The sequence below is a fragment of the Protopterus annectens genome, chromosome 8.part0 (genome assembly GCF_019279795.1).
Source record: "Protopterus annectens isolate FY-2018-M chromosome 8.part0, PAN1.0, whole genome shotgun sequence".
NCBI classification, from domain to species: Eukaryota; Metazoa; Chordata; order Ceratodontiformes; family Protopteridae; genus Protopterus; species Protopterus annectens.
Window position 1 is genome coordinate 1,975,025,511 of NC_056741.1, and position 22,214 is coordinate 1,975,047,724.

At 43.4% G+C, this 22,214-nt stretch overlaps 1 protein-coding gene across 2 annotated transcripts in view; it reads right to left on the minus strand.

The window, feature by feature from the left end:
- Nucleotides 1–22,214, minus strand: part of KATNB1 (katanin regulatory subunit B1) — a 1,167,103-nt gene that overhangs the window by 899,146 nt on the left and 245,743 nt on the right. For both annotated transcript variants that reach the window (XM_044081511.1, XM_044081512.1), the window contains one exon: nucleotides 8,302–8,343. In XM_044081511.1, coding sequence (XP_043937446.1) covers nucleotides 8,302–8,343 — 42 coding nt within the window. The remainder of the gene's footprint in view (nucleotides 1–8,301; nucleotides 8,344–22,214) is intronic.

Consider the following 22,214-nt stretch of genomic DNA (forward strand, 5'->3'; position numbering starts at 1 on the left):
TCAACAGTTCAGAGTAATGGTGAGTGTGGAAGAGAGGTGAAGAAGAGAGTACAGGCAGGATGGAGTGGGTGAAGAGTGTCAGGAGTGATTTGTGACAGACGAGTACCAGTAAGAGTGAAAGGGAAGGTCTACAAGAGGGCAGTGAGACCAGCTATGTTATATGGGTTGGAGACAGTGGCATTGACAAAAAGGCAGGAGTAAGAGCATGACGTGGTAGAGTTGAAGATGTTAAGATTTGCACTGGTTGTGATGAGGATGGACAGGATTAGGAATAATTATATTAGAGGGTCAGCCCAGGTTGGAAGATTTGGAGACAAAGCCAGAGAGGCAAGATTAAGTTGGTTTGGACATGTGCTGAGGAGGGATGCAGAGTATATTGGGAAAAAAATGCTAAGGATAAAGCTGCCAGGTAACAGGAAAAAAGGAAGGCCTAAGATAAGGTTTATGGATGTGGTGAAAGAGGACATGCAGGTGGTTGGTGTGACAGAGCATGATGCAGAGGACAGGAAGAAATGGAAACAGTTGATCCACTGTGGTGACCCCTAACAGGAGTGGCCGAAAGAAGAAGAAGAAGATATCCCTCCAGTCTACTAATCATTTTTTGAACTTCCAGGTACACATCCTTCAATGTGACTTCTTGTTCGCTATCTGCCTCTAAAGGCAATATTTCCTGAGGCAGGGCCATCACCTTCTTGCTAGATAACTGTTGAGCCTGTTTTTCTTCAATCTCCTTCCTGCTTCTATTCTCCCTTTTTGACATTCAAGCTCATGATTACCCCCTATTAAAATCTTTAAAGTAAATGGTCTTTGGGACCAACAAACCACTTACTTTTGTTTTCAGTGTGGAAAGTGTAAATATATATAAATATATGTAAAGTAACTATGCAAAACACCTTCACAACAGAACCGCACCATTACCGACAATCTCCATAAATAGCCCTGATAGTTTAATGTTCTAAAGGTTAGATTTCTAGAAAAGGACACCCTTTCACCTTGAACATCTAACCATTTTTCCTTTTATCAGGCAGGACTGGATTAGCTGAAGCTAAGGATTTTTTATTTGATTAGACAGCTGAGGAGACTGCAACTGGGTCAGCAATCAAATGGGAAGAGACCCATCATATATGAGGAGACACTATATTTTCTCTGAGCCTTTTTAGGGACTGCTGGAATAGATACTGATGTCCTGCAGGCAGCTTTATAAACATCTTCAAGGCTGGTAAGAGAGGGGATAGTCAAAGAATTGGGCATCTCATCCTCAGTAAGGTTATATACCCTACCTAGCTCTAGAGTAGCTCCTGACGGCTCCCAAGCAAAAACATTACAAAATCTAGCAGTCATCTGAGAAAAAGTAAACACCTTTTGAACTTAAGTTCGGGTTCACCTTCTGAAGAAAAAGAGTGACTAAACTCAGTGTCAACAGGGAAATTACCAATGTCCTCATCAGATTCCTCACAATGCTCCAAAACATTAAAAAAGTCTCTACCCAAATTACTACTAAAGACATGTATGGGAAGACAACCACCACAATTAGCTGTCTGCAAAACACTACAAGCGGAACTTCGTACAGTAATTACTGCAAACACTGACAAAAATAAAATAGATACATATATTTTTAAACAAACATAAAAACAGAAAGAGAATAATAAATCTAATAATAGAATGAGGGGAAGGGGCCCCAAATGGGACTTGTCTGAGCAGTAAGCCAGAAAATTCAGTACTGGATCCTGAGAAGAATCAGAAGACTTTCTTCTTTGGATGGCAGAAAAAGACTGAGCACTCACTTTGTGTAACAGATAACGGCTTCCCTCTCAAAATATGCCCAGCCAATCAGCTGTCAGATGATGAGATAGGGAGTAGAGTCTGAGCTTTTGAAAGCTACCCAGTACATAGTTATCTTGGCAGATAACCCAAAATACCTCTAGACAGTGGGAATGATGAACATCTTTCAAGCATTTGGTCACTCACATACCCTCATCCATTTTCACTACTGCATGTGATGACAGCATCTGGTATTCATTTCAGACTACTATCATGTTTTGTCTACATAATACTATTTGGCCCTTGTATAAAGTAGTTATCGTGAACACAGTTTGTTTTGCTTTGGACTTGGTACATCACATTTCTGCTTGCATTTTTGGATAGTCTGAAGCCAATATAACTAATGCTGCCTCCCACACCTAAAATGTGCCTCTTGAAACTGTAGTGGCACACCTTACCTAGTTTGGTTTACTGTACCACAGAACTCTATTCTGCAGGCACTGCATACGGAGCAAAACTTTGGGAAATAAGGGGAAGTTGTAATTTAAGAACATTCTGGCATCACTTACCATAAGATTGTTTCCTTAAAGTACAGGATGTTAAAAAAGTATGCATAATGCTAAGATTTTAGACAAAGCCAAAGAAAAGTTTTTCATACTGTCTACATAAAGTGGTAGGCAACTTCACTATAAATTTCTGTAAGTTAAAATAACTGAAAAATGACTTGCAAAGATACTTTTTTTCATTTGATTGTAGAATATGCATGTCACTTTGAAAGCTTGGACCTCTCAAAAATTTATAGTTCTTCCCACGCCTCAACTGATGAAGGGCTACGATCAATTGGGCTATCCCAGTAAACAAATGCAAATACATATTTACCAAAAAAAAAAATAAATCTATTAAGGTGCAAAGATAATCAGTATGACTAGATTGCCTTTTTCATTATGTCACACGTCACCCAAAAGTACAGTTTTGTACCTACCATAAATGTAGATGTTCGAAGATCCACATTGCTGCAGTCCTTACACTTGGGTAGTCCGCTGTCCTCGGTCGGCCCGAATATCAAAGTATAAGGCTGACGTCGGTCAAGGCGCATTTGACTGACATCAGGACGTCAGGGTACAAATGCGCATGACCGACGTCATATCCTCAGTCTTTTCTTGCCCCAGATGTCAGAAGACCCTAAAAATAAAGGTCAAAACCAAAAGACAGCAAACAAACAACCAACCACCCTAGCACTAAAAATATGTACAATATATACAATATACATCATATTGACAACCCAACCCACACAACCGCCTCTAACTACAGAGGGGAAGGAGGGAGGGTAAATTGGACTGCAGCAATGTGGATCTTGAACATCTACATTTATGGTAGGTACAAAACTGTACTATGTTCTTCATCTCACATTGCTGCAGTCCTTACACTTGGGTAGAATCCCAAAGCAGAGGTAAGGGAGGATGGCCAAACTATAAGGAAGCAGGAGCTGCCAAAATGCCCTGCAAAACAGCAGTGGCAAACCAGCCCTGGATTTAGAGTAAAGTGGTAGGTGATAATGCCTAGAGAAAGTATGCACTGAACTCCAAGTAGCTGCCTCCAAAATATCCTTAGTTGCCACCCCTCAAAAGCTGTCAAGTGGCAGTAGCCCTAGTGGAATGAGGCCTAATCCCAGCTGGAATCTCCTTGCCATGATGGGAATAACAGAAAGCAATGCAAAACCCAATCCACTTAGAAATAGTTTGTTTTGACACAGGCTTGCCCTGAGAACTCAAAGCAAAAGAAACAAATAACTGCTGAGACTGCCTGAACCCTTTAGTTCTGTCCAAATAATATCGCAACTGCCTGTGTACATCTAAAGTGTGCAAAATCTTTTCCCTTTATTTTGGGGATTTGCATAAAAAGTAGGCAAATGAATAGTTTGGTTTAAAGCCACACTAGAAACCACTTTAGGCATAAAGGAAGGATTAGTACGTAAAGATACCCTATCCTTATGGAAAATTAAGAAAGGCTCAACCGCCATAAGGGCCTGCAACTCAGAAACCCTTCTTGCAGAGGTAATAGCCAACAAAAAGCAGTCTTCCATGATAAAAACTTTAATTCAGTAGTAGCTGCAGGCTCAAAAGGTTGTAGAGTGAGTTTCTCCAACACAAAATTGAGATCCCAAGCAGGAGTAGGAGCTCTTCGTGGGGTCTTATATTCTTTGCCCCTCTAAGAAATTGCTTGAACAAAGGATGAGAAAACAATGGTGGGTCACAATCATAGTGAGCCAAATTGCTGCAGCATGAACCTTAATAGAAGAGAAGGACAAACCTTTGTCCAGTAACTCAGTAAGATATTGTAGAGCCACACTTAAATTAGGCTCAGAAACATCAAAATCCTTTGCTGCACTCCAAAATAAAAATCTCTTCCATTTATCTGCACACTTTCCTTGTACTAGGCCTTCTAGCTTCCAAAATAACATTCAAAACTTGCTGTGGAAGTGGAGGCCCACTATGGTTCAAAACAGAATATGCCAGGCTGTTAGGTGCAGAGAGTGAAGCTTGACATTGAGCAAATGACTGTCCTCCTGAGACAACAGGTGTGGAATCAAGGCAAAGGCCATGGAGGCTTCCGTACCAGGCTTCTCAGTAATGGGTACCAATGCTGTCGAGGCCAATCTGGAGCTATTAAAATCATCCTTGGCTTGTCTTGTCTGGCCTTTAGTAGTACCTTTGGGAGGAGAGGCAGAGGCGGAAAGGCATACACATGAAGATTGCTCCAATTGAAAGAAAGAGCATCCACTTTCCAAGCTGTGGGATGAAACCATTTTGTGCAAAACTTTGGCAGCTGGTGGTTTAGTGGAGAAGCGAACAGATCTATGTCTGGAGTTCCCCATGACACTGTCAATTTCTGAAATACATGAGGATCCAATTTCCACTCGTGGGGATCCATAATTTGTCTGCTCAACACATCTGCTAAGGAGTTCTGTGCTCCCGGCAGAAACCTTGCCTGAAGATTTAGCTGTAAACTGAGAGCAGTCTCCCACAAAATCATTGCTTGCCTGCATAGAGGATAAGAATGTGTTCCGCCTTGCTTGTTGATGTACCACATGACAGTTGTGTTGTCTGTTAGAATCAACACCTGCCCTGGAAGAAGTAAATCCTTGAAAGCTATTAATGCAAACTGGACTGCTAACATCTCTTTCAAGTTGATATGTAGATGTTGTAGTCTGGCAGGCCACTTGTCTTGTATCCACTTTCCATTCAGATGAGCTCCCCAAGCTGTGTCTGAGGCATCTGTCGTTAGAATCTGACTCGCCTCTGGCTGGGTCACAGAGAGTCCCTTGTTTAGGTGACATTCCTGAGCCCACCACAACAATTCCTTTTGAATGCAAGGTATTATTTGAATGACAGTGTCCAAATCCTGGCAGTGCTGTATCCATACATTTTTGAGATACCATTGTAGCTTCCTCATATGCAGTTTGGCATTGGGAAGCACCAGAATACAAGATGCCATGAACCCCAAGGCTTGAAGGACTGTCCTTGCAGTCAGCCTGGACTGATGAGACAACTGATGAAAATAAAGGGAAAGATTCTTTTGTTTGTCCGGGGTCAAAAAGGCCATCTGGGATGCTGTATTCAGTCTCACACCCAGAAAGCACATGTCCTGAGAGGGTACTAGACTGGACTTTATTTCGTTCACAGAATACCCCAGGCATCTTAGCACTGCTATCACATAATCCAAATGATGAAGAAGCTCGTCCCTTCCTTGAGCCAGAATCAGGCAATCGTCCAAATAAGGATAGATCTGTATTCCTTTTAACCTGAGGAAAGCTATCACTGGAGCCAGAACTTTCGTGAACACTCTGGGCGCAGTAGATAAGCCAAAGGGCAATGCAGAGAACTGATAATGAGAAGTCCCAGCTCGAAAACGCAGATACTTCCTGCAACTCAGTCTGATAGGAACATGAAGATAAGCCTCCTTGAGATCCAAAGTTACCATCCAATGATCTTTGCCCAGCAGAGGTAAAAGCTGCTGTAACGTCAACATTTTGAACTTGGGAATGTCCAGATAAGTGTTGAGGATAGATAAGTTCAAAATTGGTCTCCACGTGTTCCCTTTCTTTGGTACTAGGAACAGGCGAGAATAAAATCCTAGGCCCACTTCTTGCATAGGGACCGGCTGTATGGCCCCTATTTGGAGTAACAGAGAAATTTGCTTGTGAGCCTCTATTCTTTGTTGAGGAGGAACGTCTGGCATGCCTTTGAAAGGAGGCAAGGTATGGAAATAAAACCTGTAACCGTGGTGTATGATATCCAATACCCATCTGTCTTGGGTAATTAAACTCCAATTTTCTTTGAAAAGTGCCAACCTTCCTCCCAAAGGTGCTGCCAGACGAGAAGGCTCTGGCAGCTGAAAAGGTTGGTCATTGGGTCTGTTTACGAAAGGACTGACCCCTGCCCTCACCAAGACTGTGCAGGAGAACTCCTGTTCTAGGCCTGAAAGAGCCCTGAGCTCTGCCCCTACCACGCCTAGATCTACCCCTAGACTGGGAATCATAAGAAGGATACGTCCACCCTTTAGTAGGCCAATTTCTACTAAACTTTGGAGGCTGAACCTGCAAAAATCTTTAACAGTCTGCATAGACTTAGCCTTGTCTTCCATTTTCTTTAAAACTGCCTCAACAGGAGAACCAAACAACACATCAGATTGTAAAGGAGCATCTAAAATCCTTGTTTTAACATGGTCAGATAAATTCTGATCCCTCAGCCAGGCGTGCCTGCGAAGAACTGACCCAGTGGCAGCCACCCTAGACGAGGCCTGTACAGCATCAAAACCACATTGCAAAGAATGCTTACCCACCTGTTCAGAAACATGTACTAAATCTTGTAACTCTTTACAATCAATACCTTCCGCCAGAGCATCAACCTTAGACTTCAATTGTGAAAGGAGATAGTTTTGGTATTTCAACATGTGAAACTGACAATTCAAAGCCCTCATAGCTAGAGTGGAAGAAGTATAAACTTTCTTTCCCCATCTATCCAAGGCCCTGGCCTCTTTATCTGTAGGAACCGGATTCTTGACAACAGAAGCCTTAACACCTTTAGGCCCCTGACTAACAGTTTCTGGGTCTGCCCTAGGACTCTTAAAAAGATACTTATGAGCATCAGGCACCCTGTAATACCTATCCGGTTTAACAGGAGCAGGAGGCAAAGAATCAGGATTAAGAGAAGCCTCTGTAAAAACATCTTCCACCACATCCAAAACAGGAGGTATAGCCAAAGGCCTATGCTGGGGTAAAAACAAAAATTTCCTAAGCCTTTTCCTGGAGTCAGAGAAGTCCTGACCTTCCCACTTAAAATGCTCCCTCATGGAATGAAGAGTTTCTGAAAAAGAAAAATCCTCAGGAGGAGAAGCAGAAGGAGTAGAATCATCCACATCAGAATCAGAATAAGGGGAATACTCCTGCAAGTCTTCAGCCAAAGACTCTGAAACATCCGAAGCCTGCTCAAAACTCCCTAGCTCAGGCTCCACCCTAGGTCTCTTATCAGGAGGGGCAAAGAACCCTAATCAAAGTAATCAAATCTTCTGCCATTTTAAGCATATGCTTCTTGGGCACAGTTCCTGAAGAACTAGGGGTGACACCAACTGAAGCTAAACCTGGCCTGCCTCTGGGAGAAGCCTTGGAAACAGAAGGAGAGGGCCTAACCACCCTAGGAAGGGAGGGAGTATAGTAACCTGAGAAGCCCCATCAGCCTGACCTGCCTCCTGAGAGGCCACATCCTGCAATAACAAAGTCTCTCCCTGGGATCCCAAAGAAACCTCCGTGGAACCACCGCTCCACTGACACCTCTAAAGAACCGGCGTCCGGCACGGACGGTTCTTCTAGCCTAGGCTTAACTGCTTTGTCCTTGCGCTTCTTGAAGAAGCGGGCGCCGGAGCATCCAACGGCATTTTATAATTGCACCGCTTCAAGACTAACCTGGCACAATCTAACCTTCTCTTTATAGTGCGCTTATTGAATCTAGCACAAGAGCGACACCCAACAACGCCGTGCTCAGGCCCTAAACAAGGAATACACAAAGTATGATAGTCTCTATGCGGTATCTGTTTCCCACAAGAAATACAATTATTCACTTTTTCTGACATCCGGTAAACCACTGAGGCAAGAAAAACTAAAATATTCTAACGGGTACTTAGCCAACTTTGACTCGGTCTGAAACTCCGAAATCGAAAAATTTCAGAACGCCAACCGGCACTTGCAATGCTGCTTCTGCATCGGACCATGCGGCAAAAAAGACTGGGGATATGACGTCGGTCATGCGCATTTGTACCCTGACGTCCTGATGTCAGTCAAATGCGCCTTGACCGACGTCAGCCTTATACTTTGATATTCGGGCCGACCGAGGACAGCGGACTACCCAAGTGTAAGGACTGCAGCAATGTGAGATGAAGAACATCCATAAATTTATTTGTTAAACTATTTGACATTTAAAGCATAAGCGAGAAGCTGAAATAGCAAAAAAGTTTACAAGTTTACTGAATATGAAAACTTTTTACCTTGTAGCGAAAGACACAGCCTTTCCTTCTAATGTCCCAAAGCTGTAAACAAACAATTCAACCAATTAAAATTTAAAATAATGAAAATGAAATTACAGTTGAAAAGAAAAACAATAAAAATGAAAGCAATGCATGTTCAATCTAGTATGAACCAGTAACTGTAGCATTATACTTACAAGTTCCATACCAGTTAAATATTTTTTATTTCTAATTCAAAGTCATACAAAGATTGTCCATGAATGTTAGTAAAAATATCAGACTGTGCATCAATGCAATAACTAAGCAGGAGCCAAAAATGCAGACTACTTGGAGAATCTGCCAAGCAAAAATTAATACAAAAAATGGATTTCCACTGACGTCACAGGAGATATTAGATGTGTACCTTGGTTATCCCCTTAAGATGATGGATTTAATGCATCAAGTGATGCATTTTGAGTAACTACAGTTGAACAGTGTAATTCAAAAAGCAGTGACACTGATCTCTGGTGCTTGATGGAAGATAAAAGAGAAATAAAAAAAATAGTTCTTGAAATGTCTGTGAAAGATATTGTGAATGACATTAAGAAGGTGGTGGTGGAGGGCGAAGGCTTTCAACCTGAATGACCAGTAAATGCGTTTATTAGAGAACCCTTGAAAGAGGCACAGGAAGGATAACTGCCAAACTGAACAGTTACACCACAGAAGTAAGAAAGACATACAGATGTGAAGAGACTAAATTTGCATATAGGCCTTAATGAAGAATTACAGAAAAACAATGTACCAGTTTGCCTTTGCACTTTAAGAATTTGAGTTGTTTAAAGAGAAACAGGATTACCATGAGTATAAAGCAAGAAGGAAAACATATAAAGAGTTAATGTGTCAGAAAAAGAGCAGGACTGAATGGCTTTCATTGTGGAGCAACTGCTGGTGGACTGGACTGCACTGCATGCAAGTCAAATAAAGACCTAGAAAGCACACACACTGTTTACTACTGGCTAAGATACTCAGGCAAGGCAGCCTAAACGCATACTGCTAAGTTTTGATAATTTTAAAAAGTCAAAGACCAGATACTGTCCTTGCCTTGGTGACCAAACAATCATAAAGCTGGTGATAAAATTTTCTTTTTGATATAGGTTATAGTGTGCACAATCAACAAAAGATTAAATTTTGGTCTCTATAATGGAATATACATAGTAAAATCTAAAATATTATGTTCTACTCAACAGTTTTTTCAGGTGTACTGACCTCATATTTATTTCTCCAATTCAAAGAAAGCCCAGTAAGCAATACACAAGTAAAAATGTGAAATGAAAAGACCGAGTTAAGTGGTCATCCAGAAAGGAAAGCAAGGACAAATAGAAAAATTAAACATTACGAAAGCTTAAGTAGTTTAGGAGATCAGTGCATCAAGAAGAGTTGCCCATTTTCAACACTTGCATGGCTTATCGGCAGAAGACTGCAAGTAGCAAGGTGAAACAAGCAGGCTAAGCAGAGGTCAGCTACACATTGAAAAATTACTGACAATTTAAAATATAATTGGTATTTCTAGATACTTCTACCATATTTTCTTCAATTCAATAAGTAAAAGGATCAAGATGTATTGTTAATTTTAATAACTATACTCAAAGTTCAAAATTTAAGTATCAGACTGCAGACCTAGCAAGGGCCATTGAAGTGTGTGCAACCAGGTCTGAAAGAAATAAATACACTGACTCCCTGTGTGCATATCTAACTTACCTCTGAACTCTCGCACTACTGAAAAAAGAAGTTATGTCTTACCATAACGTTCCATTTGTGTTGCTGATCTTCTTTCATTCATCACTGATGGGTTGTTGGTTCCGTCCTCTGAACTGAGTCGGCCTAATACCAAGCTTGCGCCAGCCAAAAAACTTTCAAGCTAAGATTTTACCCATAATGCCCTTCTCCCGGTTAGCTCAGATCGAGTTTGGCTAGTATTAGTAAAGCAGAGGCCATTTCTGCACAAATGCCTTGACTCACCACTTGGACCCAAAGTATCCCCCAGGAGCCTTTGGAGGGGGAAGGAGGGTGGGAAGAGATGAATGAAAGAAGATCAACAACACAGATGGAATTTATGGTAAGACATAACTTCTTTATCTGATGTTGTTAATCTTCTTTCCATTCATCACTGATGGGACAGAATCCCCAGCTACCTTGTATTCCTTGGACAGGCCTTATGGAAGAATGTTCCTGAGCACCATTGAGCCAAAGGCAGCTCTCACTCTGGAGACCACATCCAATTTGTAATGATTAATAAAAGTGTGGGGGGTAGCCCATGTGGCTGCTGCACAAATATCCATAAAGGCTCTCAAATGGAAGGCTACAGAAGTTGCCATAGATCTGGTACAGTGGGCTTTAACATTATGTGGTACAGGCTTGTTTGCAAGTGAATAGATGAGTGTATGCAGTCCCTAAGCCATTTAGATAAAGTCACCTTGGAGACGGAATTTCCCATTCTAGGTCCAGAAAAGGAAATGAAAAGTTGGTCAGTTTTATGTACTGCTTTAGGTCTGTCTAGGTAAAACCTCATTTGTCTATGCACATCCAAAGAGTGTAGACAGTATTCCTCTTTATTAGTAAAATCTGGGAAACATACTGGCAAGTCAATGGTTTGATTGACGGAAAAATCTGAAATAACTTTGGGGAGAAAGGAGGGGTTCATCCTGAGTGATACTTTGTCCTTGTGGAAAATTAAATAGGGCTTTTTAATGCATAAAGCATGAAGCTCTGAAATTCGTCCAGCTGACGTGATGGCTACCAGGATAAGGGACTTCCAAGATAAAAATTTGAGGTCACACTTTGCTGCAGGCTCAAAAGGAGGTTGGGTTAAAGACTGAAGAACTAACATGAGGTTCCATGGCTCTACAGACTGCAATCCTAATGTTTAAGATCCCTTTTAGAAAGGTTTTGCATAACCAAAGAGAAGTGAGGGGAGAATTATCAAATACATCATGAAAGTTAAAAATAGCCACTAGATGCTCTTGTATGGTAGAAGCTGCAGCTCCATTCTCGAAAAATTTTGACAGATATTGTAGGACTGCTGTAACTGAAGCAAAGTACGGGTCTAGCCTTCTTTTCTTAGACCAAATAGAGAATCTCTTCCATTTGTCTAGATATAGTCTTCTGATGGATGGTTTGTGTGAGGCCAGGATAATGTCACATACAGGTGAGGGAAGGTTATTCTGCCTGGCGATTAATGGAAGTGGAGACACCAAGCTGTCAGCTTGAGACTGGATAGGTTCGGGTGACAACCCTTGGGGGTGAGAAATCAGGTCTTGGAAAAGGGTCCAGAATCCACGGTCAACATAATAGATGAGGCCAAAGGAAGGGGAACCAAACTTGTTGAGGCCAAAAAGGGGGCTATAAGGATCACTTTGCATTTCAACTGAATAGCTTTCTTTATGAACTGGGGAATCAGAGGAATAGGGGGATAGGCATATAGCAGTCCTGTGGGCCAATCGTGAATCAGAGCATCCCTATGTAACTCCCCCCTGTGGGGGAAATAGGGCAAAATATCTGCTGCATTTGTTGTTTGAGGGGGAGGCAAATAGGTTACAGGAAGGCTGGCCCAAAGTCTGAAAATTTTCGCCGCTATGTTGTGATTGAGGGACCACTCGTCAGGCAGGAGAATACATCTGCTCAACTTGTCTGCAATCACATTGGAATTCCCTGGGATATGCGTTGCTATCAGAAAGCGGTTGGAAGCTATCACCTACTGCCATCTCTCATGACCTGTCAACATAGGGGATAGGACTTGGTTCCACTTTGCTTGTTGATATACCAGGCTACTGACATGCTGTCTGACTGAATTGCGATCATCTAAGAAGGAAGAACAGATTGGAATGCTTGCAACATTAACAGCACCTCTCACAGTTCTAGAAAGTTGACATGCAGGTTGGCCTCCATAGTGGGCCATGTGCCTTGGACTGTCTTTCCCGGAAAATGCCCCCCCCCCCACCCCACCCTATCAGGGAAGCATCCATGGTCACAATGGCCTTGGGTTGAGGAGGATGGAATGGGCGGCTCCAAAGTTCTGTCTCTGGCCTCATCCACCAAAGAAGGTCCTGTTTGCAACAACTGGTTATCTGAATCTGAAAGCATAGAGGGTGGTGATTTGGAAGCCAATGAGATAGTAGAAGCCACTGAGGTATTCGCATGTATAGTTTTGCAAGAGGCACTATCGGTATGGCAGCTGTCATAGATCCTAAAAGCTGAAGAACCTCCCTTGCTGAAGCTTTGTTTTGACAGAGTATCACCCGGAGGTGGAGCCTCAATCTCTGAAGTCTGTGAACTGGAAGAGACACCAGACAAGAACGGGTGTCGAAGACTGCTCCAGTGAACTCTATGGACTGGGTTGGAGCAATGTTGGATTTCTCTCAGTTTATCATTATTCCCAAAAGTATCACCAAGGAAAGAGTGTACGGCAGGGCTGTTACCAGAAGATGCTTGGTGGGGGCGGTAAAGAGCCAATCGTCCAAATACGGAAACACCCAGAATCCTTGCAGTCTCTAGTGAGCTGTGACCATTGCCATGCACTTTGTGAACACTCTGGGAGCTGTAGAGAGTCTGAATGACAGGGCATGAAATTGGCAGTGACTGGCTCCTAGCCAGAAGCGCAGTAGACTCCTGGAGCATTTGTCCATTTTGATGTGATAATATGCGTCCCGGAGATCTACTGAGCACATCCAATTGCCTTCCCTTAGAAAAGGGAGAATGGACTGAACTGTGACCATCAGGAATTTTGTTTGGGCAATGGATTGTTCAGATTGCTGAGATCCAGAATTGGTCTCCAGTCCCCTGTCTTTTTTTGGCACCAAAAAGAATCTTGAGTAGAATTCAGATCCAGATTGGTCTGATGGGACTATTTGGATGACTCTTTTTTGACACAGCTTATTTATTTCTGCAGCTGCATCTTCCCTTTGACTGGGTGGAACATTGGGAAGTTTTGTCGGAAGCTTTGAATGAGTGATGAGGGGAATGGTGTAGTCTCTGGTTATAATTTTCTGCACCCAACAGTCGGAAGTTATTGATTGCCAGGCAGCATGGTGCAATGAGAAACGTCCCCCAACTGCTTCCAGAGGAAAGCAATCTGGCCACTCTTCAGGAGCGCTGCTACGGCTGCCCAGCAAAAGAATCCCAGGGTCCCCGATTACGTGGACCCCCTCTGGCTCAATAGAGACGTCTTCCAGAATTGTTACCCCCTCTGCTCCTAGGGGCATCATTCCCATGTGCGGCAGAGAAAGGACCCAGAGATTTTTTGTGCCACATTTTCCCACTCCTCTGGTTCCTGGAAAAGGAACGTTGTGGATTGGAAAAGCATAGACAGGGTCTTATCATCCTTCTCACACCTGGCCAGGGTGTCTTTCACCTTGGTGCCAAAAAGGAAAGATGCTTTGATTGGAGCGGTCAGGAAGGAAGACTTGAAAGGGTCCGCAAAGTCACACAGACGCATCCAGGCATGGCGTCTCATAACTATGCCTGAGCCCGCCACTCTAGCCGCCCCTTCCGTTGCATGAGAGAGCAACCTCATGGACAAATTGGAGATCGATCACAGGGTTGCGAGCTGAGAGGTAACTTTATCTTTTACCCCGTCAGATACCTGTCCTGCAAGCGTTCCAGAGAGTTTGGAAACTCTCTTTGGAGCCTCGTAAAATGTGCCAAGTACTTCAGAGACCGTATGGTAAAAGTCGCTGAAGCAAAAACTCACTTCCCTAATCTGTCTACAGCATGGGACTCCCTGTTGGGTGGATGAACATTATGACTCTATTCAGCGAGATCCTTTTTCATGGCTGCCACCACCATCATAGCATCCACTAGTAACCCTCTAGACCAATATGGGTTTTCTTCAGGGGGGGGGGGTGGGGGGGTAGTATCTTGTCAGGTCTCCAAGGGATCGACTCAACAGAATCAGGGTTCTTCCAGGTGTGCTGTACCATGAGTTGTACCAGCTCGTCCAAAGGTGGGATCACCCAAGAGGTAGATGGACTGGGCACAGACAGCCTGCAGAAACACAGACTTCTGAGAAGAAGGGTTAGTAGGCTTCCAATCACCCCTCTGTTTCAACATTTTAAGGATGTCCCCAAAGGAGACATTATCAGGGGGTGACTGTGAGGACCCTTCCCCGTCACTGAAATCCGTATCCTATGTCAGAGACTCTTCAGAGGAGTCTATGTGCTTCCTCTTGCACAATCTCTTCCACGGTGGCTCCTCAGCTGGGGCCTCTGAGGAGGACTCAGAAGAGGGGGTGCCCTCTAATGGGGTCTCCTGCAACTTTCCTGCCTGGTGTCCCCAGATGGTGGCTTTTGTCAGCTGTAGCTTGGGGAAAAAGAGGTCTGGGGTTCTGACGTCAGTGGAATGCTTACAGAAGCAAGTACTCTCTCCATAGCTCGTAAAGCAGGTCCGCTCGAAGAGGAATGGGAATCTGGAACAGAGAGGGACAACCTCGGAACCAGGGTCACACCCCGCTCCTCCAAACCTGCTCCAGAGGGTGGAGCCCCAAACCAGGATCGGTGCAGACATAGCTCCCAGCACCATGGACAGAAACATAGAGACACTCAGAACCGCACCCCGAGCCGAGCAGCCCACAGCCCAATCACAAAGCTGAGGACAGCTCGGTTCTGAAGGAACTGAAGGCCAAAGGAACAGTCCCAGAGCCCCAGTGAGGTCCACTACAGGCACCAAGACAGGGGGTTCCAAACAGGACATCGCAGCTGAAGACTTTGGAACCGGTATGGTCAAAGGAGGAGAGTAGGATGGAGTCCGTGGAGAAACCAACCCAGGTCCTGCAGGTGGATGGGTCCCAGACAGAGTGGATACCCCCCTGGCTCTCAACAGCTGCTCCACAAGATGCACCATGCCATGTCAAACTCAGAAAGCCTTCTGGTGGATCTAGTTGACATTCCCAACAGGGAGTCAGGTCATTCTAGGAATGGGCTATATACTTGCCCTCGAAAAGCATCCGTTGATGGAAAGTATCAGGTCCATGGTGTGGAGTCTATCAGCATTGATGTCTCAAGTTTGGAGACAGGAACCAGTGGCATAAAAATTCTCGTTATCAGAACTGGGAAAGGACTCTGTGCTGGAGGGGCACTCGGAGCCAACACAGAAGGTTCAGTAGTAAACAGAATCACAGAGGTAGGCATCGAAGGCATGCACTGTGCGAAGCGGCACTTGGTGCCGAAGCTGGAGTAATCTTTGGAAAATCAGTAGTCGGTGCCATAGACAGTACTGGAGCAGAAAAAGGCACTGACAAAGGATCAGTCATAGTTGGAGCGGAAGAGGTTGGCGCCAATGAGGCAGACTTATGCTCCAAAGACAATTTCAGTACTTTAGACTTTACAGACTTGCCCTGGTCACCTGAGGGTGGACGGGGGACAGAGTGGGACCTTTTCTTTTCTTTTGTAGGAGGGGATGAGGCCTCCATCACAGAAAGGGACTATGAAAAGGGCGTCTTAAGGAGGCCCTCCAGAATCAGTTTGTTTTTGCGCTCATTCAAAGTGCGCTGACTAAAACTTTGGCAAATCACACAAGGGGGTTGCACCGAAAGATGGAGCACCCCCAGACAACAGACACAGTCATCATGGGATTCACTGTTAGGCAGTTTTCCCTTACAAGAAGCACAATGTTTAAACCCTGATGTGCCTTTTTTATCAGACATCATGAAAAAAATATACATACAACAAGTTAGAAGGAAACTAAGGGAAATAAGGTAAAGAGTTTTTCTATATTTATATCTATATAGATATATGAGATAGGGTGAAAGAAGAAGGAGAAATACCAATGATGGTATTTAAGAAATACCACGAGGGTAGGGAGAAAGGCCGTACCACCAATGGTACTGAAAATTACCAAAAAGGTAAAAACAGGAGGGTAAATAGGTCTATAGATAGATTTAAGGATAAAGAAATATCAAAAATACCAACAAGGAATAAAAGGTAGACACAATATCCAGGAAAATATCAAACATGTTACATTTAGCTGAGAGCTTGGCTTGGATGCGGCTTTATGGCTACGTGGCAAACAAGACCTGATGTAACAGGGAGAAGGGCAGTATGGGTAAAAGCTTATGTCAAGAGTTTTTTGGCTGGCGTGAGCTTGGTATTAGGCCAACTCAGTTCCGAGGGCAGAACAGACAACCCATCAGTGAAAGATTAGCAACATCAAATCAAAAGTTAAGTACTCACTATAACATTGCATCTGTGTTGTCCATTGTCATTGTTCCTCAACTGACTGGTCTCAAATCAGACATCGGATCCAACTCAGCCACTTTTACCAGACTCATGGATCCAGCTCTTGAGCTCCTCCCCTTTACCCATAATACCCCACTCTTCTGGTGATCTCAGATTGAGTTTACTGCCTCACCATATATCTGAGATTGTTGTACAAAGGGAAGGAAACAAGATAAAGACATACAGAAATGCTGGAGCTCAAAGCAGGGAACAGGTAAGTTCCCAAAAAGCCATCCCTTAGGCCTCAGTAAGATAGAGGGAAGGGGACTGGAGGGTGGGGAGTTGAGGAAGAATGAACATGAACAACACAGATGTATCACTGTGGTGAGTACATAATTTTTGTATCAGATGTTGTCATTTTCATTCATTCTTCAAATGATGGGACAGAGTGGCCAGCAAGATGAAACCTTGGGTGGTGGTCCTCATGGAAGGACATTCTGCAATACAGCTGCTCTTCTTCTAGACAGATTCTTCTGAATTCATACAGAAAGAAACCACTGAATATGAAAGCTTCATGGCAGCTTATAGAGACTTGGAAAACTCATTACATAAAATCAAGAAGTTCAAATAGCAGCCTCTTCACTTGTAAGTATGCCTTTATCACAATGTAATCTCTAGGAGACTTAGAGTTCTAGTAATGCCTACTTATGGTAACGACCACCCAGAATTGTTGAAAAAATGGCAGTTAATAAATCTTGAAACAAGTTTTAATTATACTAGATTACTGTTGGAATATTTTAAACCTATTAAGAATTACTTAATATTGGAAGCTGAACTGAAACAGAAAGAAATAGGTTCATAGTTTCATAGGCAAGTACTAGGCTAATGGCCCTGGAGCCATTGCAAGCCTAGCCCAATAGTGTTCCCAGTCATCTGGCTTACCAGACATTAGTTCCATGTGCCCCTATCTAGCAGTGCGATTGAAGTGATCCCCGGGGTGAATTTCCTATTTCCTATCCACTCATCAAGATTTCTCTTGAAGAGGGCCAGTGAGGTGCTCTGCTTGACATGAATAGGGAGTTTATTCCAGAGAATTGGGAATCTCTGGGTTAGAAACCTGTACCTCCAGCAGGTTCTGTTTAATGTGGTGAAAAGGTTGAGGTCTTTGGAGTGAGTAGACGGAGGGATTGGGATTTTTTCAGATGAAGCATGTCAAGCAAAACTGGGTCAGACAGGGCTCTGTACGTCAAGCAGAGATCGCCTCTAAGTAAGCAATATGAGATGTAGTATAGTTTAAGTTTTTTAAGTCTATCTGCATAAGGCACATGTCTGAGTCCTAAGATCCTCTTAGTGAGGAATTTCTATGGCCTCTCCAGCTGTTGGAAGTGTCTAGTGAGGTACATGCCAAACGGGGCATTGTACTCTATAATGGGTCTGATAAGGGATGAGCAGAGAGAGATGATGACTTCCTTTTTGTGGGTGAAAAACCTTTTGTGATGAGATGTGCCATGTAGAAGGACTTCCTAACTACAGCGGCAACGTGGTTGTTGAAGGAGAGGTTACTATCTTCCCATGTCCCCAGATCCCTTATAACTCCTTCAGAGTTAAGTGGGTTCCCTTCGATATGGTAGTTTGTGGGCACAGTGTTTTTACCGAAGGGAATGACTATGCATTTTTGGCATTTAGCCTAAGGCCATGTTTTTTGGCACCAGTTGTTGGTCTCCGTAAGGCATTTCTGTAGGATGTCCACATCAGCTTAAGAATCAATAGCAGCCCCCAGTTTGCAGTCATCTGCAAATTTGGTTAACCAGGGTCCCTTGGTGCTGGTTTGAACTTCAGAGAAGTAGATACCAAACAGGAGAGGCCCCAGAACCGATCGTTGTGGGAATCCACTTGTAACTGCCTCGTAGTCAGATTTGGAGTCAGCTACTTTCACCATGTGGGTTCTGTCAGTGAGCCAGTTTGCAACCCATCTAGTGATGTAAGGGTTTATGCCCAGATTAGTGAGCCTATCAATGATTTCAGAGTGTGGGATGGTATCAAAAGCTTTGGCTAGATTGAGGTAGGCTGTGTGGACAGCCTTGCCTTCATCCACTGCCCAGGTGACGGCTTTGAAGATATCTATCAGATTTAGCAGACATGATCTGCCTTTCACAAACCCAAACTGCATGGGATCTAGGGTTTGAAGGTCCCCTATATCTTTATTTATAAGATTCGCAATAATACGTTCCAAAGCCTTACAGATCAGGCTCATCAAGCTGATAGGGCAGTAGTTCCCAGGGTCAGTAGTCACACTCCTTTTGTGGAGTGGGATGACTGTAGCAGTGCACCATTCAGTGGGAACAAAGGCTGAACTGAGGCTTTAGTTGAACATAGCACTCCGGTGTGGTGCCAGTTCTTTTTGTGGTTCATGTAGGACACAACCCAGTACATTATCTGGTCCCATGGAAGCTGCGTTTCTAGCTATAGTCAGTGCGGTTTTTACTTGTGCAATCATGATAATAGGGATTGGGGATTCCTTGGGTATGTGGATGGACCCTTTTGGGGGTGAGAGGAGTAAAATTTGCACTGAACCTGTTTGCCAGGATATTGGCAATGTCTGTTGGTTCAGTATAAGTGGTGCCGTTGTGTTGTAGCTCTGAGCAAATCTACGATTATGCAGATTCTTAACATAGCTAAAGAAAGCCTTGTGGTTGTCCTTAGTATCAGTAGCAATTTTGTTTTTGTAACTAGCTTTGGTGAATTTGATGAGGGATCTCAGTTTTTTACCGAGATTTCCGAGGGAATTTTTCCAGTCATCGAACTTAACCTTTCTCTGCAACAGTTTTTTTTCCTTCTGTTGTAGAGTTTGTTAATGGCAGGGGTCCATCAGATTGGCTTCCTTTTTTTTTTTTTTTTTTTTTTTAAGAGGAGAGCATCTTGGTTCTGTTTGGTATGGCCCTATCTGCGCAGTTGTCTAGGTGCTCATACAGTGCCTTAGTGTATGATTCAGCAGACATACTCCCATTCCCAATTTCTACAGATGAGTGAAGCTTGTCACTTCCATCCTTAGAAGCTCAAAGTTAGCTTTGAAGAAGTTTTTCAATGTGGTTTATTTTTTTGGGGGTGAGGGCGGGATTTGGATATCAAAAGTGATTAACATGTAGTCGATCGAACCAGGGACGGGTTTATCTTAGGAGCGGTCCACCATGTTTGTAATGACTAGGTCAAGAATGTTATTTCCCCTAGTGGGGGTGAGGATGAGTTGGTCTAAGGCATTGGAGTTTATGAATTCTAGGAAGTGTTGGGAAAAAGAGTTGGAGCAGGAGTAGTTATTCCAACTAATGGAGGGGTAGTTAAAGTCTCCCAGTGCAAAGGTATTAGGCTGGACTTTGATGTTTTCCAGAGTGTCCAGGAATGCAGAGTGGCAGTCCTGGGACATTGTGGGGGATCTGTAGCAGGCTACAACATGGACTGCAGTTTTGTCAAGTGTTAACTGTACCTGAAGTATTTCTGATGTGTTATGTTGGGCAACAAGTCTGGAGGTGTATGCATCTTTTATGAAGATGGATACACCTCCACCTTTGGGGGTACGGTCATCACATCCCTTAGGGCTTTGGTTCAGATTAGGGGGCTGAAAGGTGTGATATGCATTGTAACCTGGTAGTGCAGGGGTGCTTCTCAGGAGCCTTGAACCAGGTCTCTGTTACTGCACAGATGTCAATGTTCTCCAGTTTGAGGAGTGACTTGAGTGACTGCATTTTGAGGTTTAGACTTCTAGCATTGAATAGCATAATCCTTAGGATGAGTTTGTTAGCAGATGTTATGGTGGTAAATATATCTTCAGGGCATTGCCTAAAAAGGCACTATAGGGGTGGCAAGGGCCTTGGCCAATATCAGGAATCCCAGGGGTGACAGAGGTAGGCCATCTCTGGCAATGCATCAAGGTCTGTCTATCATGTCATTCCAAGCAGAAAGATACTGGATCCCCTTAGAATGACACCAGAAACTTAGCCAATTGTTGAAGTCAGTCATTTTCAGCTTGTACTGTGGTATCATTTTTGGCAATGGCAGGATGCTACTTTAAGGCTAGGGTCATACCTGCCTGGGCTACAAGATCAGAGAGCAACTCCATGTCTCTTTTCATGTAGTCCAGGGAGGTACGTCTTAGGTCATTCACACCAACATGTAAATTGACGGAGTCATATTTGTACTTGCTGTGGAGAGACCAAAGTGCATGCATTATATGGCATATCCTGGCACCCGATAGGCAGCTGACCGTGACTTTCTCCTTATTTAGCCTGGTGAGTGGGATGTCAGTGTGCCTTACAAATGAATCACCTATGACTAATGTGTTTGGTACACTGCTCTGCCTTATGGGCTTAGCTTGAATGGCACACTAGTTGTGTGGACTATGTGTCTTCTGGGTTGTGCTTGGATGAGATGGTTGCTAGTGTTTGTACCTCAGAGGTCTCTGTTGTTTGGGCAGATTTTTTAAGAGAACCTCCGTGAAAGTGGTTGTGTGTTTCATGTTACTGTGTGATAGTGGTGGTGGTGTGTGAACAGGGGACCTATGTGTTCTCTATGATGTGATGTGTGTGTTAACCTTTTCCTCCTGACTGGCTGACCCAGTCTTGTAATGAGAGAGTGAAGCCTTACGTTTGGCTATGTACTTGCATCTCTCACAAGTGGATGTGCTTGGAGGTAGGAGGAAAGGGTTGTCTGAGTACATGAGGCAATTGTTAGATTGCCTCAGGATGCCCAGGTTCACCAGGTTAACGAGAGAAAGCATCAGAAACTGACCTTTGGACAAGCCTGGAAAAATGATCAGTTCTTTAAGTACTGAGTTATTTATGCTTAGATTAAGTCCTGAAGCTTTTTGTTTCCTTTATGGAAAATTTAGTGCTGGTAGCTGTGGGTGAGCTTGCAATAAATGCTACAAGAGGTTCTGAGCAAGTGCTAGATTTAAAGGTTTAATTTGAGTGCTCAGAGATAAAGTTAACAAGGTCTAAGGGAAAATTTGACGAGCACACTTTAAGGCACCGGTAATGGTTTACCTTAGCCAAGTGCCGCTGTGTGTTGCTCAAACATTTTTTAATACAGAAAGATAAAAGGGATAGAAATAGCCCAAAAAAGCCAATAAAAATATAATTTCTGAGCTGAAACCACTCCTTTAGCGACCGACAGGCTACTCAGAGCTTACCACTCCCACTGATAAGTAGAGAAGCTTCCCTTCATCTCAGTATGGTCCGGGCAACACAGAAACCTCAATACAGTCCTCAGATCAGCAAATCTGAAATCCGGACTATTCTAGTTACAGAATTGTGGGAAATGAGCAAGGAGATAGTTGTTTTTTTGTTGGGGGGGTTGGCTTTTTTTCAAAAATACAACAGTTAGAGCTACAAAAATACTATTTAAAGCAGAATAAGGGCTAGCGCACTTGAGTATGTAGCCTACAACAGTAAAACAGTTGAATTTAACTTAAAACGAGCAGATAAAGTGCAAACATCAAAATTTAACAAAAACACAGTTGGAATAAGTAGCAAAACTTAATAAATGGCTAGAATAAAGTGCAGTAAGCAAAAAAACAAGCAAAAGAAGCAAAACAGAGGTACTTAAATCACTGAAAGTCTCTCCTCTCTCTCTCTCTGCTGCTGTAGAACTCTGCAGGACGCCGAAACAGGATCTTGCTGAGGTTAAATAAGCTCAAAAATCACTCAAACACAGTTTTTTATACAGAAAGATGAAAGGGAGAGAGATCACCCAAAA